The sequence below is a fragment of the Asparagus officinalis genome, chromosome 8 (assembly GCF_001876935.1).
Source record: "Asparagus officinalis chromosome 8, Aspof.V1, whole genome shotgun sequence".
Lineage (NCBI taxonomy): Eukaryota > Viridiplantae > Streptophyta > Magnoliopsida > Asparagales > Asparagaceae > Asparagus > Asparagus officinalis.
This window is the reverse complement of record NC_033801.1, coordinates 130,669,649-130,688,156: the sequence shown is the minus strand read 5'-3', so window position 1 is coordinate 130,688,156 and position 18,508 is coordinate 130,669,649. Positions and strand designations below refer to the sequence as shown.

At 38.7% G+C, this 18,508-nt stretch overlaps 1 protein-coding gene across 5 annotated transcripts in view; it reads left to right on the top strand.

The window, feature by feature from the left end:
• Positions 748 to 18,508, top strand: part of LOC109851389 (putative receptor protein kinase ZmPK1) — a 107,469-nt gene continuing 89,708 nt past the window's right edge. Inside the window, exons 1-4 of one of the 5 annotated variants that reach the window (XM_020421480.1) lie at positions 748 to 4,384; positions 4,524 to 4,749; positions 11,694 to 11,954; positions 12,039 to 12,637. In XM_020421480.1, the coding sequence (XP_020277069.1) occupies positions 1,820 to 4,384; positions 4,524 to 4,532 (2,574 nt within the window). In that variant the 5' untranslated portion in view covers positions 748 to 1,819 and the 3' untranslated portion in view covers positions 4,533 to 4,749; positions 11,694 to 11,954; positions 12,039 to 12,637. Of the gene's footprint in view, positions 4,750 to 11,693; positions 11,986 to 12,038; positions 12,638 to 13,131; positions 13,222 to 13,298; positions 13,399 to 18,508 lie in introns of those variants that run through there. The other 4 variants (XM_020421479.1, XM_020421476.1, XM_020421475.1 and 1 more) reach the window with 4 other exon arrangements.

The following is an 18,508-nucleotide window of genomic DNA, read 5'->3' as shown; positions in this document are numbered from 1 at the left end:
CATATATTTGAAAATGCTCATTAGTTTCTCAAATCCCAAAGGATCCTGCAAATTAGTCCCTCAATGACAAAAGTGCTCCTTAGCTTATGCTTTTTTTACCCTTCCAAAAAGTACTATTCTCACAAAAACTTAATGTTAGGGGCATTTTAGCCATTGAGGGAACACGTTGCAAGGCCCCTTGGGATTTTATGGACTGAGTAATTTCAAGGATTTGAGGAACTAATATGGAATTATTGAAAGATTTTGAGGGACCAATGTCTTAAAAAAAACGAAACGAGCTGAGTTTAAGAGCATCTCCGGCCCCTTAGCTTAGTTAAGGGACTTCGGAGGGGAAGTTGCTCTAACGAGCAGGAAAAAAAAAACGCCCCTTCACACCAAACCCCTCAACTCTCTCCCCAAATTAAGGGGACTGTTAAAGTCCCTTAACCTTCCCCTTATAATTTTATATTAATATTTTTTAATAGGGTTAATGAAATTAAGATTAAAATAATATGAATTTAAATTTAAAAATGATATTTAACTTTTAACATGATTTATATAAATGAATTATTTGTTAAATTTCGATATGATTAATTAACTTAATGATTATATAAGGTAATTTCGTAATTTAGATTTATTAATTAATTATTTTTAGTTATTAATATTTAATTATTTATTCATTTGTAAATAAACCTCATATTTAATTAAATCCTAATCTATAAAATCAAAACACTAAATATGAATAATTAAGGATAGGGTTCTTCCTTAATAGTCCCCCTAGGTTAAGGGAGACTGTAGGCATCCCTTGGACTTGGAGATAGCTCTAACAACAACCCGAACCCACCAACCCGCTAATTTTCATCTCGTCTTCCGACGCAACTTCATGAATCTAAGAAGGACTCATCAAAAAGCGTAGTCTCTCGATGATCGAGGGATCACTCTCCTTCGGGCTGCCCAAACCTCGCTGTTGCTGCGAAGAACGACCGAACGCTGCAAAGGTCTCAACTTTCAACCCCCCCGCCCTCTTAACGATTCCTGACCGCGTTATTCCTCGTTCTGATGCCGGTCTTGTTTGATTTGCTGGATTAGTAAAATTTTGAGATACATGGGTTCTCGTTGATTTGGTAAAAACTTTCGTGTGGTATTGTTTGCTTTTGGGAAAAAATAAATGACTAGATTTTCTTTCCTATGAATAATTCAGTTTGAACGTTGATATGGGTATTGCTTTATTCCCTAAAATTACTTATATTGAGCTCCATGTGTGCATTGCTTAAGGGCATCGATGGCATTGCCTTTTCTAAGATTTATTAGGACTTTTCCCCCCTCCCAATTGCAATAGTGGATTCGAATCGCGAAATTACTTTTAGAAGTTGGGTGTTTTCATCATTTGGTTTTTCTATGGAGTGCGCATGACACTCTATAAGAGAAGAGAGAGAGAAAGAAAAATGAATTAGAAAAATAATTTATGTACAGAAATTAAGAGAGGAGAGAGATAGAGAGATAGAGAGAACTAGAGAAATGAATAGCTCATGACCCCTGATTTGCATTAATTAATATCTGTGCATAATTCATTTATGTAGAAAGACCGTTTAGTATTTCGAAGATTCTGAGCCTCGATCATGACTGAACTCGGAAAAGAATTGTCAAAACTAATTGTTTGCCGATCCCTTTACAACAACTTCTCTGAAAGTGGGAGTTGAGTAGAGGAAACGTTAGTGAGGCTGCTATTTTCTTTTCTTTTCTAAAAAAGCATCACATTCTCCCAAATCTTTCTATGGAGTTGATGTTTACCAATTTCTTGTTAGTCTAAAATTTGATTATATGAGAGAAACAATGAAAAATGTTTAAAAGTCTTGTGGACTCTAATAAGTGGCGTGAGGCCAAATTACCACACACGTTTCCTTTGTCTGTTTTTTACCAGAAACGAAAGCAGCATGACTTCTTCAAGATACAAAGCATTATGGCAGAACTAGCGAGGGGAGTGCTCTCTCTTCTAACTCACGCATTTGCAAGAAAAATGAGTTCTTTTCCGTCTCACTCGATCCCCTGTGCCCTTGCTTTCCTTTCTTTTACTTCGTTTTTAGCATCAGCAACACCCCAGAACTCTCTCTCAAGAGACTCTTCTCTTTATGTGGAGGATGATTCTAATGTTCTGCTCTCAGCTGACGAATCCTTCACATGTGGCTTCTACGAGATTGGCGCAAATGCCTACACCTTCTCAGTTTGGTTTTCAAATTCAGCGAACAAGACAGTTGTATGGACCGCGAATCGTGATCGTCCAGTTAATGGGCATGGATCAGCCGTTACCTTCCGCAAGGATGGGATCATGGTTCTGTCTGATGCCGAAGGCATAATCATATGGAGCACCAACACCAGTTCAACCGAAGCTAATACAGCACAACTTCTCAATACCGGAAATTTAGTTCTCAATGATCCAAAAGGTAATCTCATATGGCAAAGCTTCGATTCTCCTACTGATACTCTCTTACCAACTCAACCTATCATTAAAAGCAAGCAACTAATCTCTGCAAGGGCCAGAGGTTCACTTTCATCAGGCTACTATAGCTTTTATTTCGACAATGATAATGTCCTTAAGCTCATGTATGATGGGCCTGAGGTCTCTAGCATCTACTGGCCTGACCCTGACAACACGGTGTGGTACAATGGTAGAACTAACTACAACAGTAGCAGATACGGCGTCCTTGACGAACAAGGCCAGTTTCTGGCTAGTGACAGATTGGCTTTCAATGCTTCGGATTTCGGTTCTGGGACTAGAAGAAGATTGACGTTGGATTATGATGGTAATCTTAGGCTGTATAGCTTGAACGAATCGAGCGGATTGTGGTTGGTTTCGTGGGAAGCCCTGCCACAATTGTGTCTTGTTCACGGTTTGTGTGGCAAGAATGGTATATGCGTGTACACTCCCAGACCTGAGTGTTCTTGTCCTTTTGGTTATGAAATGAAAGATGCAAGCGATTGGAGCAAAGGTTGCAAGCCTCGGTTCAATATTAGCTGTGAGAGCCATCAGGAAATGGAATTTGTAGAGCTCCCGAAAACAGACTTTTGGGGCTTTGATCTCAACTACACCCCTTCAGTAGCATTGGAGTATTGCAAGAAGCGATGCAGGGATGATTGCAGATGTCAAGCTATTGGGTACAAGATTGGGAGTGGTGCCTGCTTTACGAAGAGTGCCCTCTTTAACGGGAAAACTACTCCTCAGTTCCCAGGAAGTGCATATCTGAAACTCCCAAAGAGTTTTGGAATGTCGAAGCTCTCTGCTACACAAGTACATGAGCCAATTTGCAATAGTAGCAATGCTGAGGGTTCTGTTGATCCTTCATATATTTTCTCAAAAAGCAGTGGACTATCGAAACTGGTTTATTTTTGTTGGTTTGTATCGGTAATCGGGGTAATTGAGATTTTGTTTGTCGTATTTGGTTGGTGGTTCATTTTCAGGAGTGATCGAAAGTCGACATCAGTGGAGGAAGGGTACAAGGCGATTTCTGATCACTTTAGGAAATTCAGATATCAAGAGCTTAAAAAGGCAACTGGAAGTTTCAAGAATGAGCTTGGGAGGGGAGGGACAGGGGTTGTTTACAAAGGAGTCTTGGATGACGATAGGGTAGTGGCAGTAAAAAAATTGGAAGATGTAATTCAAGGGGAAGAGGAATTCTGGGGTGAAGTCAGTGTAATTGGGAGAATATACCACATGAATCTTGTAAGAATGTGGGGATTTTGTTCAGAACGTTCACACAAGCTCTTGGTTTATGAGTATGTGGAGAATGGGTCACTGGACAACCACTTGTTTTACAACACAACCAGTGCTAGATTGCTCAAATGGAATGAGAGGTTCAAGATTGTGCTTGGTGTGGCAAAAGCATTAGCATATCTTCACCATGAATGCCTTGAGTGGGTCATCCACTGTGACGTGAAGCCTGAAAACATACTTTTAGACAGTCAATTTGAGCCGAAAGTTGCAGATTTTGGATTAGCGAAACTGTTGAAGAGAGGAGGAGCTGATTTGAATATTTCAAGGATGCGAGGGACAAGAGGTTACATGGCTCCTGAATGGGCATCGAATCTTCCCATAACTGCAAAAGTTGATGTCTACAGCTATGGGATTGTTGTCCTTGAGATAGTGAAGGGAGGTAGAATTGGGGAGGCAGCTGAGTTAGAGCTGATAACGTTAACTAGGATGCTGAAGGAGAAATTTGAGAGTGGAGATGAGTCATGGATTGTTGATTTCATCGATCAGAGATTAAACGAGGAGTTCAACCGTAAACAGGCAGTAATGCTGGTAGAAGTTGCATTGTCTTGCTTGGAAGAGGACAGAAGTAAGAGACCTTCAATGGATGATGTTGTCCGAATGCTCATGTTATGTGACGATGAACCAAACTCCCACAAGGTAAGAGTTTCAGAAAATGATATCTGGTAAGTTTCTTGTGGAACCGGTGTTAGATAAGAGATATTGAGACAGTGAATTGTGTATGAATATGTGCATTTCGTGAGACTTTCTTATAGTTCGTTAACTTCCTACTCTGAAGCTCGGATAAATCTCCGTTTGTTATTCACTAGCAGCACGTGGCTTCAAAGCTCTTATTGTAATTTATACAATCAATACAATGTTTTCATGGACTCCATCCATGTGTTCAAGGTGATTATCTCATGCAATCACAAGTTTGGTCCGCAGACATATCTTTGATATAAATGTTGGCATTCTACCCCCACAGAGACCACCATAATGGCCCCAATTCACTGAGCAACATGGAGGTGAGTCCTCACCTTTTTATTTTACATTCTGATAGTTCTTGTGTCACATCTGATTTTTTAATGCTTGCATATTTATTTATTTATTTTCAAGTATTTGCTAGTTTTCATAATGATGGTGCTAGTGCCAAAAGGAATATAAAGCAGAGTTAATCTGTATTCGTGACGGAACACTTTTGACTTTTAACCTACCTGAAGTCTATGGGTAAATTTTAAGTGATCTTCATGAATTTAAAAATCATAATGATATGAATTTTTTATTCTAGCATCCCATATGTTTCTTTAATGAAATTCCATTCATAAATAATTAGATCCTTTGACTAAATATTCAGTTATTTATGTGTTTTTGAGCACGTGATTTCATACTACATTAATGCTTAAATTACAACCCCACATGATTTCAGGCTGGAAGCAAAACAAGAGGAACAACAACCCAAATCATACTCCCTTTAAAAGTACGAGTTCGGAAAAATCTTTTCATGGTCAATATTACCCTTAATTTTTTTTTAAATATTACATTATTATCCTAATCTGTTTTTATTATACTATCTTCTCTGAATTGGTAATTAAATAATTTATCATATTTATAATGATATTTAACATGTTATTGGATAAAATGGGATACGTTTGATATAATTCAAATTCTTTACTTATTTCAGTTCGCAGAGAAATCTAAAAAAACATAAGCTAGCTAGCACTTAAAAATTTTTGGACTTTGTAAAAAATATCTTTTAAGTTTTTTAAATTGCAAAAACACCCTTACAAATACAAAATTTTATTAAAACACCTTAAAAATTATAAATTTTACTTATTTCAATTTAGTGAGAAATCTGAATAACATATCCTAGCTAGAAACTAAAAGTTTTTTTGACTTTGGAGAAAATATCTTGTAAGTTTTGAAAATTTGTAAAAACACCACAAAAAATTTAAAATTTTGTAAAAACACCTTGAAAATTTCAAATCTATAAACACACTAGAAACCTACAAATAACACAAATAAACCCCAAAAATTTATGGAATTTACAATAAACAATCTAAACTTTTTACAAATTACAAATTAAAACCCTCAAAATTGTAAACTTTATAAAAATAATGATAATTTCTAACCTAATAGTACATTGAAAATATAAAAATTGTAAATATCCCCTACATAATTTATAATTTATAGAAAACACCCTTAAAGTTTCAAAAATTACAAACAAAAACTCAAAATTTAAATTTTACAAACAACACCCTGAGAATTGCAAACTCATTAGTAAATTAAAAACAAAGGAATTATAAATAGTCTATAAACAATTTACAATATGTAGAAATAACCTATAAGTTTAAAAAATTATAAAAAACCCCTAAAATTCATAATTTAAAAAAACACCATGAGAATTTCTACCCTATAGACACTAAAATGAATATACAAACCTACTAACAACTCCTAAAAATTAAAAAACTTACAAAAAATATCATACTCTTTAAAAAGTATAGGTTTAGGAGATACTTTTCATGGTCAATATTAGCCATAATTTTTTTAAAAAGAACATAACTAATTAAAAATCTATTAAATTTAAAATTTATAAAAAACACCATTAAAGTTTAGTACATTATAAATTATCCCTCCAAAGTTTAAAATTTTTCAATGATTTTTTTACAATTCTTTGATTTCAATGTAATGCTTAATAGTTTTCTATATTTGTAAATTACAACTTTTAGGGTATTTTTTTTTTATATTTTTTAAAATTTTGAGGGTGTTTCTTTTGTAGTTTTCTAAATATTCATTGTGTTTTCAGTGTAATGTATAGATTCATCAATTAATAATGATAATGAAGAGTAAGTCGTTCTTAAGATATATTAGGCTTTAGTTAAGTGCACATCACTCTTCCTAAGCAGTATAGTTTATATATGCAACTATTTTCAGACAATTTATATAGTAGTTAAGGATTTTGAATTTAATATATTATTTTTTATAAATTATATTTAATGTGAACCTACCTTATAATTTTGACTGTGGTCATCATAATTTTAATATATTTGATTGATTGACTAAATAGGTATATAGACCATAGATTACTTTACTTTCTCACATGAACTAATATTTAATGCTTAATAATTTAAATTATTATTTTTAAATTTAATATAAAGAGAAGCTCTAATAACATTTATTTATTTACCTGTAGGATTATACAATCTCAATTCTTATTTTTTTTGCTTGAGATTTATTCTATAGTTACGTGTATTAAATTAGTAACTACAACGTAAAGTTAACCAATTTTGTGGAGCCCAACTACTGGCTACAAGCATCGAGGTTTCCACACATACAAACACACATATAATTTATTAAAAAGGGTCATATAATCTTATATAATAAAATTGATTTAATACTGAATAGTAGTATCGTTGTAATAATATTGTTATTAGAGAAAATTCTTCATGAGCCAATATGTTCTTTACAATATATAAGCTATGCATTCTAAATTTTTGTGTGCTTTATAGAGCCAAAAAGTTTGAATACAAGCCTCTAACATTTTGCTCTTGCAACAACAAAATTCACTTAGCAGATGTGGATGTTCTAGATAAGTTATATGTATTATATACAATACAATTGCCCTAGGCAAGTAAGTTATAATAGCATTTTTTATTCACATCATTTGGAGCAAGATATGATAGGGACCTTGCATCAAATAATTTTTTTTAATATTTAGAGCACATAGGGAAATATATCATAATCTCCATGCTCTAATTTCGTAAGAAAATAATTCTTCATATTTTCAATTTTATTTCTATGATACAGAGAATGCTGAACCATACCTTAATGATATTATTTTTTATAATATTTTTTAAAGAATAAAAGTTAATTAATTTTTCAAGTACAAGTGTTGCTCCTTAACAGTTTCTTTCAGAGTTTCGTAGTCTTTGTCCGTGTAAATGATTACAACATTGGGAGAGGGTTCCACAGTGTTTGCCCATTCAAAAGATTATAAGGAAAGTGCTTTTGGAGAGAATATGAGAGTTGATTATGTACGTGAGGTTGAGAGATTGAGAGACGAGAGTTGAGTGGTTTCTCTTGTAGTTCTCCCTAATACATAGTGAATTTCTCGTATTGTTGTCCTGTGGATGTATGTCGAAGTTGGTCAACCGAACCACGTAAATTTCGGTGCTCTTCTTATTGATTACGGTCGTTTTCTATCTTGTTGATTGTGTGTTGACTTTCGAGTTGCGGGGATCGTAGTAGACGGGAGGACTAAAATTCCCCAACCCAAACAAAGGGACTAATTTTAATGATTTGAGGGTGCTAATTTCAAAATATTAAGATTTTTTTGTTTTTCTTTCTTTATTTTTTCTTTCCGCTTGTTTCCTCCGACACTTATCCTCTTCATGCATTTATCGCGCGTTGGGATTTCTGGATTTGGATCTCCTATCATCTGATCCATTTCCTCTGGTTGAACTTTTACCTCTTGACTCTGTATGCAATACTGAAGAGGTTGTAGCTTCACCCGACTCTCTCCGTCGGATCTCCTCACTGAGAACCAGATCACGAACGTCGTCAAACTTCAACTTTCTTTTTCCCGATGAGCTACTCACTGCCGTGACTGTAGCGTTCCAACTCTCTGGTAGGGAAGACAAAAGGATCAACGCTCGAACTTCCTCATCAAACTCAATATCAACTGAACTCAATTGGGTCGTGACTGTATTGAGTTCATTGAGATGATGTGCTACCGATGCACCTTCCGCCATTTGCAGATTAAACAACCGTCTCATCAAATGGACTTTATTTGAGGCTGATGGCTTCTCATACATATTGGAGAGTGCTGCCATAAGATCTGCCGTGGTCTTCTCCTTTGCAATGTTAAAAGCAACATTGCGGGTTAACGTCAAACGAATAACCCCGAGGGCTTTTCTGTCCAGAAGATTCCAATCTTCTTCCTTCATACCCTCCGGCTTCTTCCCCGAGAGAGGTTGATACAGATTTTTCTGATACAGATAATCCTCTATCTGCATTTTCCAGAATCCGAAATCTGATCCATCAAACTTCTCTATTCTCACCTTTCCCTCATCTGCGGCCATGGCTCCCACTTGAATCTGACTTCCTCTAGATCGTTTCACGCTCTGATACCAGTTGTTGGGAATTTAAACGCCTAAACCCCTAATGCAACAGAAACGCAGTATAGAGAAGCAGTCACGACAAGATTTATACGAGGTTCGGCAACTGCCTTAACGTCCTCGGAGCCACACAGATAATTCTTATTTAATGTAACAGAAATTACAGGTCAAAGCAAAATCCCTAAACTGGGATTCCCTAACAAACACTCGTAGCTACCGTTGTTCAATCCCACAATAAAATAGTAACCCTCTTCTCTTTCTGCTCTCTTCCTCTCCTTAAATCCCCCCTTCATCACTGGTTGAAAAGCTGGCGGGTAATTAGAGAAATCGCTGCTGCGATTTGAAGAATCAAACGCTGGCTGCGGTTTAAGGGTCCGCCCCAAGAAAACAGGGGGAAGAAGCAACAGGAGCTAGGGCCATCGGGGGGGGGGTGTTTATAGCCGAAGTTGATGGTGCCCGCGAAGCTCTGTCGCCACGGTGGCAGCGGACGCATGGTGGGGGCGCTCAGGACGCAGGGTCGAACGACTTGAACGCGCGGTCAGGCGTTCAACCGGTGTCGCGTTCGATCGAGGCGAGGTCGGCGTTCGCGCAAAGCACCATCCGCGTCGTCGTCGAATTCGCGAGTCGACCTCGCGTGCTCCAACCTGGAGCTCGTCGGAGCTCCTCCGCCGTCGGAGGTTTGTTTCCACCCCCAATTCTAACAATCTCCCACTTGGAGACCAAACCGACGACAACAGGCTATCTCATCAAGCTCCTCTCCTGTGTGGCTCCGCCCTCATCATCTATGCATGAAGGCCAACTGAAGTTGCACGCAACTCCAGTTTCTGAAAGGTCGCTACCTTTGTCAACATATCCGCTGGATCCTTTCTTCCTTGGATATTCTGTTGAAATCCTTTGACAACTCGTCGGGCTCTGTATCTTCTGGAACCATTCTGCTCCTTTTTCACTCGATACACCCACTTGTTGTGACGTGCCTTCTTCCCCATGGGCAACTCAGCTAGTCCCCATGTCTGGTTGGAGATCAGAGATTTCTTCTCTTCTTTCGCAGCAAACTCCCACTTGCTCGCATCTCCACTCTGACAAGCTTCATCAAAGCTTTCAGACTCCCCTCCATTTGTCAGCAACATATAATTCATGTATCTGCTGTTAGGCACAGGAGGACGAGTACTTCTCCTCAATATTGGAGCTGGTGCGTCGGGTTCCTGCGCACCGTTCTGTCCAATAGGCTCTTCTGGCTGAGGACCTTCTGTATTGGGTTCTTCCGAGAGGTTATCCGGAACATCATCTGCATCTACAAATGTTGACTCGCTCTCTGAGTCACCGTCATCTGTCTTGTGCATGTCCTTGTACATCACCTTCTCGTTGAATGTCACATCTCTGCACCTGATCACCTTCTTGTTTTCGTTGTCCCAAATGCGGTAGCCAAACTCGTCTTCACCATACCCGATGAATGTGCATTTCTTGGACTTGGGATCAGGCTCATTCCTGCCTTGATCACTTATATGCACATAAGCTACACAACCGAAAACTTTGAGATGTGAGAGGGTTACCTCCTTTCCGCACCATACCTCTTCTGGTATTCTGTGCTCCAATGGAACCGATGGACCTCGGTTGATCAAGTAAGCTGCTGTGTTGACTGCTTCTGCCCAGAACTGCTTCGGTAGACCTGACTGCATCCGAATGCTTCTGGCTCTCTCTGTCAACGTTCTATTCATGCGCTCAGCCACACCATTGTGCTGAGGCGTGCCGGGCACGGTCCTCTCCATTCTGATACCGTGCTCATAGCAGAACTTCTTGAATCTGGTGTCTTCATACTCACCACCATTGTCTGTTCTGAGTTTCTTTACCCTCAAACCGGTCTCATTCTCGACCATGGCTTTCCATCTTCTGAAAGCCTCAAACACTTCTGACTTTTTCTTCAGAAAGTAGACCCATACTTTCCGAGAGTGATCATCAATAAAAGTCACGAAGTAGTGTTTCCCACCAATCGACGCGGTGGTTGTTGGTCCCCAAACATCTGAGTGAACAAGCTCTAGCTTCTGCTTCCTGGGGGGTCTGCTACTTGCCTGAAAGCTAACTCTCTTCTATTAAGTTCCTCTTCAGGTCGGGAATATACTTGACATCCTTCAGCTCCCATACTGACCCATTCAGCTTAATCTTCACTACACCTTTGCCAATAATGGCACATGCTTGATCGTCACCAAGATATACATTTCCAAGGTTTCCGGGGATATACTTATCGAGGAATTCTTTCTGAGAAGTAGCATGGAATGATGCTCCCGAGTCCAACACCCAAGACTCATCCTTGCTCTCCAAAGAGCATATCAGCGCATCATCTCCTCCTGAGGTGGAGGCAACGCTCACATCTGCATTTGCCTCCCACTCCTCCCGTGCACTCCTGCACTGATTCTTGTAGTGTCCGGTTTTCCCGCACTTCCAACACTCGATAGCCTTCGAACTGTTGGGATTTCTGTACGTGAGGTTGAGAGATTGAGAGACGAGAGTTGAGTGGTTTCTCTTGTAGTTCTCCCTAATACATAGTGAATTTCTCGTATTGTTGTCCTGTGGATGTATGTCGAAGTTGGTCAACCGAACCACGTAAATTTCGGTGCTCTTCTTATTGATTACGGTCGTTTTCTATCTTGTTGATTGTGTGTTGACTTTCGAGTTGCGGGGATCGTAGTAGACGGGAGGACTAAAATTCCCCAACCCAAACAAAGGGACTAATTTTAATGATTTGAGGGTGCTAATTTCAAAATATTAAGATTTTTTTGTTTTTCTTTCTTTATTTTTTCTTTCCGCTTGTTTCCTCCGACACTTATCCTCTTCATGCATTTATCGCGCGTGTTCCGTAGAATGCCTCTGAAGTCTTTGCGCAGAGCAGCAGAATTCAGTGGAATCAGTGAACCACTTCCTTCTGTCCCAGTATCATTGATAAAAGAGTGAGCAAGCAAACAGGTTTGCACGGACCACGAACCCGTGACCCGCTAAACTTGTGGGAGCGATATTGATACCTACCAACAGTCTGGATCACTCAAGGTGGGTCCGTGATCTCTTGACTTACCCTCGAAGATCCGACAGCTCGAATCCGTGCTTATATTGCTGAACAAGATTGGGTAACTCATACATTGCACGGAAAGATTTAAAGTAAAAACTCTTTTGGAACTATATTTTTTAATGTTTATTTTGCTCAATGATAGGTAAAGTTTTTCGGGCCTAATGTGGAAGTTGATGCTCTAAACAGAAAGATGATGAAACTTCTAGGCATGCAAAATCTTCCCACTGAAGGAAATGAGGAAGTTTCTAGAAACGCGTCATGGATAAAGTGCATTTTGAGGAAGTATTATGCTGATAAAAATGATAAGTTGGGAACAATGAGGTTTCAGATATATGCAACAAGGCTTGTAGATGATGCTCAAGGAGAAGGTGCTGCTCAAGAGGCTATATTGGGACGGAAGTAATAGTGGGGACGGCTGATATGCCAATTATGATTTATGATTGATTGAAGACGGTTATGTGCTGCTATTTTGAAGATGTGGTGGGTTTTTGTTGGTGTATAGTGAGGTTTAAGGGTTGCTACTGGAGGATTAGGGGGAACAACAGTTTTGAATGTTATGTGAACTTGTGGGTAATGTCGTTTGCATACATTGTTTATGTAAATTTTGTATCTAGTAATCTCTGGGTAGTTATGGCAGATACTAAATATTTTGTATTCTGACATGCAAATCCCTTCTCTCAAAGTTACTTTGAATCAAACTTCAGGTGACAATGGGAGGAATGTATGGCTTCATTTTGTGAATATATTTTTAGGTTGAATGTGATCAATGCAGGCAGATTTCTCTTATCAAACCCTTGAGGTGTCAAATGTAAGAGAAACGAGGGGTTTGTGTGGTGCCGTAATGGACTTCAAATCTATCCTATAATTGCAAAGGCTGATGTTTATAGCTGGTGTGACGATATGGAACATGGTTTTGGTTGAACCTTTATTATTACTATTGTTATTATTTTGCAAGTTTAATTTTGTTTTTAAAAGAAATCACTATTTTCCTTTGTCATTTGAACATTTTGTCGAATTTTCCTCCAGCATTTGCATCATCCTCACTATTGCTTTACAGGTAAGTATAGAATGATATTGATTGCAGCTTGTAAGTTTTAATTAGCAAATTGAGTCTTACTTAAAATAAGACAAGTTTGAGATGAGATTTGATTTGATTTAGCATTGATTTCAGAAAAGGTTCTGGGCCTTCTTGTGTTCAGATATTTGGCCTAATATGAGGATCTTCCCTTTTGCAGGAAAGTAAGGCAAAACTTAAAGAACAATTGCATGGTAAGGCGCTGAAGTTCGAGAGACTTGAAAAGTAGTAGACATGAACTCTTATGGAGGTACCCAATACCCATATGTTGTGTACAATTTTTATACTACTACCTGCATGGTTAATTATTCTGTAACTTTTTGGCAGATTGATTCAGTCTTCATAGAAAGGTTATTTGAAGAAAACTCCAGTGTTTCGTCTTGTTATCAAGAGACACTGGGGGGTCGCAGTGCAGTGGGAGAATCAGGTATGATATAAAGACTGTAAATGATGACGATTACTTCCCCCTTTTTTACCCAAAAAAAATGCAACGTGCTATTGAAAATTTTGGATATCACATGCCTGAACTACGCAATAGTGATAGCTTTGACTAAAATTCCATATGTGGAGACGGCTTACAGACCAGCTATGAGATCACACCCTAAAACCTTACTTGAAAGCATTATATCTCTGGGAAATATGCCCAATTTACCTCTTGGGCTCTTTCCCGTGAAGTTTATGTCGTTGGAATGTTACCTTTAACTTCATTTGGGTGTTTAAGGCCTTGTCAACTAACCGTGGCTTTCTCCCTGAAAAAGCAATGATCATGCAAAAGATACAAACTCTGGCATTGTAGAACCTGGATCCTTAAAAATTGTCATACGAGAAAAGAGAGATGCAGCCCTCCTTGGATTAGATCAGACGTTAGCTAACGACTGTATTATAATACTGAAGCCTTTGTTCCTCACCCTGTTCACCACTAGTAATCATGGGTATGCTTGAGCATGATAGGCTTCTTGTTTATTGTGAAATTCACGTCTTAAGGTAGCTTGACACATTCACGAATTCTTTTACAACATTCACGTATTCTTTTACAGAGAAGCTGCAGCCTACCTTTGTGTTTTTCATTTATTTTTCTTTAACTATAACAAAGCCATATCATTTTTCATTTATTGTTATAAATAACATGTTTACAGGGAGTCATATTGTTTAGAAGGAGTGACTCCCTTCAACCAAGTATAGTACTGATGCTTAAATGATGTGAAAATTTCTGATGCTTCATGTTTGAGAACTCTGGATTTTGGATTATAACCCAAGTGGACTATAGTCTAGAGTGTTTGGTAAATTTGGTAGCTTATAATCCATTTTCAATAGCAGAGTGCTTGGCGAATGGGTGAATTATAATACATCATTGTTGTAAAAACGATCAAAAAGGACATGGGGTTGGTGGTGAGTTACTAAAAGAGGTCTTTCATTTTGTGAAATCGTAAGGGATATAATTGTCTTTAACTTGGCCAAACCTCGTGGCTTATAATCCACCAAAAAATAAGCTACAGTACCCAACCTTATTTTTTGGTGGATTATAAGTTAAAATAATCCACTTGCCAAACATCTCCAAGTGTGCTTATAAGCCACAAAAGTGGCTTATAAGCCACTATGGCCATTGCCAAACTTGCTCTAGGCCAAATATATTTTGTCTTAACTCTTAAGTTTAGGCTTTTTAATCTTGTGACTGGTTGTGGTTATTACAGCTTAGCATGCTAATGGTCTGGGGAATTAAAATAACAATAAAATGGGACGTCACATATTTATTACTCTGAATATTGTTTCTGAATATTGTTTCCAGGCAATTGTTGCCGCCATATTTTCATGTATATGGACTACAGGTGAAGCACTGCTTGAAACAGAATGAAGAGCTTCGTGGCTTGCTCGACAAATTGAGATCTCAACAAATGAATTCACTGTGATCAAGTGCTAGCAATGCACAACTATACACAGAAGCTGACCAAAATGTTGTCAATGTCTCTGGTTCCCAAGAAGTCGTAGCTGAAATCCTCTTGCCTAAGGTTGCTTCTGTTAGAATGGGGATGTAGATCAAACCTCATTTCGATGAGGACCGCCGGCGAGAAGCTCCGACGAGCTTGATGTCGACGCAGGTGAGGTCCAGGCGAACTCTGCGTTCGAACCCACCCCGAGCTCTGCGTTCGAACCCTCCACTTTGCTTTGCGTTCGCCTCCCCCGAACTCTGCGTCACTGCGGATCCGATCTCTGCGTCGGCTCGAACCTTGCGTCCGCGGGCCGCTGGCGACAGGCTGTCGCCAGCTCATCCCCCCATCGCCTATTTAAACCCCCCGCTAGGGTTTCGGTGGCTCAAGCTTTTTACCCCTCCTCCGATTTTTCTTCTGGCGGCGACCAAGAACGCAGCAGCGTTCTCATCTCCAGCGCTCAATTGATTTTGAGGGGAGATTAAGAAAAAGGAATTTAAGAAGAGAGAGAGAAGGGGGAATTAAATAGGGGTTTTATATTGTGGGGTTATTCATTTATTCTCAAGTTGATAATTGATAGGGTTCATACCCTTTAATCATTAACACTGTAGCTACAGTGTTTATCTGAGAAATCTCAGTTTTGAGATACGCTCCTAAATTTGTAATTTCTTGTTTGATTAATAAGAAATTATCTGTGTGGCTCCCGAGGACGTAGGCAGTTGCCGAACCTCGTAAATCTTGGTGTACTGTTCTCTATACCGCGTTTCCGTTGCATTAGGGGATTTAAGCGTTAAATTCCCAACATTTTTTGCACGCATGTATATTATATAGCATTTTTTGTGTGCTTGCATTCAATGTCAAATCAGTAAAAGCAAAATAACCTTGTTAAAAACTTCTTAGATAACCTGAAAACTGAGATCAAAGAGGGTTTTTATAGCCTCCAAAACCTCAGCCAAAAACCCCAACAAAATGACCCAAAAACCATGCTGCAACGGCTCTAAAAAGAGCCGTTGGGACTCCAGCGGTCGACCGAAGAAAATCGCGATCGACCGCAAACAAGTTCAGGAACGGAGAAAATTTCCAGACAGTCCGTCGGTCGACCGGCGGCAAAATCGGTCGACCGGAGGTACTGTAGCAGATATATCTGATATTATAAAATCGGTTAAAAATAGTAAAACAGATCCAAAAATTATGAAATTTTTGTAGAAGGTTCTAGACATATATATAAACATGTTAGAGAAAGAATTTCTGAAAAATCATTTCCCAGTTGAGAGAAATAAATGTTTGAACACAGAAATACAGTTTCTGAAAATCTGCTGTGATACACGATTTTGTAAAATCAATTAGGCATAGTAAATCAACTCAACATGTTACAAAAAGAATTTTCTAATTTGCTTTTCCCAATTGTGAAATCTCATTATTTTGCAAAAGTGTTCAAAACATGAAAACCCAAAACCATGCATGTATATATATAACTATATATATACATAGAAACCAAATACGTGTGTGTATATGATATTGAGCTTAAGGTACTTCACACACATAATATAAAATCTAAACTAGATTACCCAAGCTTGATCTTGATCTTCATTGTAGCTCAACTTGGTACACATGCGGATGAAGCTTGAACTTGATCTTTAACTATGAATTGCATGTTGCTTCACTCCACAATTCCGCCAACCTCCATTTGATATCATCGTTATGGCGCAATCCATCCATCCTCCAATAACGTTGTTTATCTACAAAACATAGGAATGCACAAACACTAGACAAACAATATTAGTAATAAATTGTTTGTTAAACATCATCAAAACAAGAAGGCCAACACCTCTCTCTTGTTATCTATAGAGAAGTTTCCCTCAACTCAATCTAGCTTTACATTTATATTGTTTAATTACCATTTTATTAAGCTAGTGTTTATATTGAGTTTAGTTGATTTTATTTACTCTTTGTTTACACACACAACCATTGAGCTTATTGTATTTACATACATTGTATATTTTGGGGTTGTGGGTTTGTGACTAAGAGTGTGAGCTTTCAGCCTAATTGTGAGGATCACTTTGTAATACACTTGTACACCGGGAGGAGTGTGTGGTGAGGACGGAGTCGATACTGAGAGGAGTGGCGTCGGTGGCCTAGTGAGAGGTGATAATTCCGAGCACTTGAGGGCGTCGATACGTGAGGATTTGTGAGAGTTATCGGTTGACTTGATAACCGAGTGTGTAGAGTTTTCGGTTAGCTAGAAAACCGAGTTTGTAATGAAGTTCCGGCTTTCAAACCGGGTTGTGTAGTGGATTCTCCCCGGGAGTGGGTAGCGGAGACGTAGGACGGAAGGTCCGAACTCTGTGATCATTTCCTTGTGTTTGAGTTTGGCATTGGCGCATTTATTCTTGCATATTGTTATATCACCATTGTTACATGTTAATTTTGTTTACCCTTGTTTATATTATATATCCTTGCACATATCTTGTAGCATATTATATATACTAGGTTATATTTGTTAGTAAGTTTTAATTGGCATTTAAATCAGATTAGATTAGCATAAACCCTATTCACCCCCCTCTAGGGCTCTTTCCTAGCGACCTTAGGGGTCTAACAACCCTAACTCCCCGTTACGAGTCAAGAAAGTGTTAGTGTTAGGGTTATAAAGCTCCAACAATGCTAGGAAATGATGTCTACTGATCGGTAATTCGTACATGATAGCGCGTACCGATGCATACAATTCGCTTTGCTTTAGTTCAATGTCCCAGCGTCCGAGAACATAACTCATCATACGAGTCCACCACCTCTTGGGTGGCGAGTGAACCTAACCATAGCACCTATACTCTTTTATAGGGAGTTTCGTCCCATGTCTAGCGAGACGGTTCCTCACTGTGTTTGCATCTATCAACACTTCATCTGGCGGTACTGTATCAAGTCCCAGAATCCCTGGTCGAAGGCCACTAATACAATTATACCTATCCGAACCCGGGGTCTTATGCTTGTTAATAAATCCACAGTGGACTCACTCGTGATCATCTGTAAGATGCTAAGACATCTCCCATTCCACGGCTTGTGCCTCTAAATGTGCAAATGAATACTAGCGAGGAATAGAAGGGATATACAGTGGACTTTTGTCGTCATCATTCAGCCATTGCTTATCGTCAAGAGTCAGCACATATGGATCCTCAACATGATCACCGAACAAATAATACGGCTTCTTCAAAGCCTGAGTAGAGCTGGAATCTTTAGTAAGGAGAGCATATGTGATCAACTGTCATAATGTACGATGACCCCCATCTCATACTAGCTGAGGAACCTCCTTAGATCCAGCCGGATCAAGTTGAGGAGTTGAACCAATAAGCAGCTTATCAACACTAGTGGTAAAAGTCTCTCTACTACAACCGCTCGTGGCGTAAGGTGGGAATCCATCCATAGGAAACTCAAATGAAACAGATAGCACACAATTAGAAAATTGTTTCTAAAGTAAGACAAGGAGTTGAACTCATCTCACGAATCGGCGAGATAGAGTCACTACTTGGTCAATTGGCGAGATGATTTCAACTGTTCTACATGCGAGGGATAATGTACATTGTCAAGCAAATAATGAGACAATATACCCCGCTCTATAGA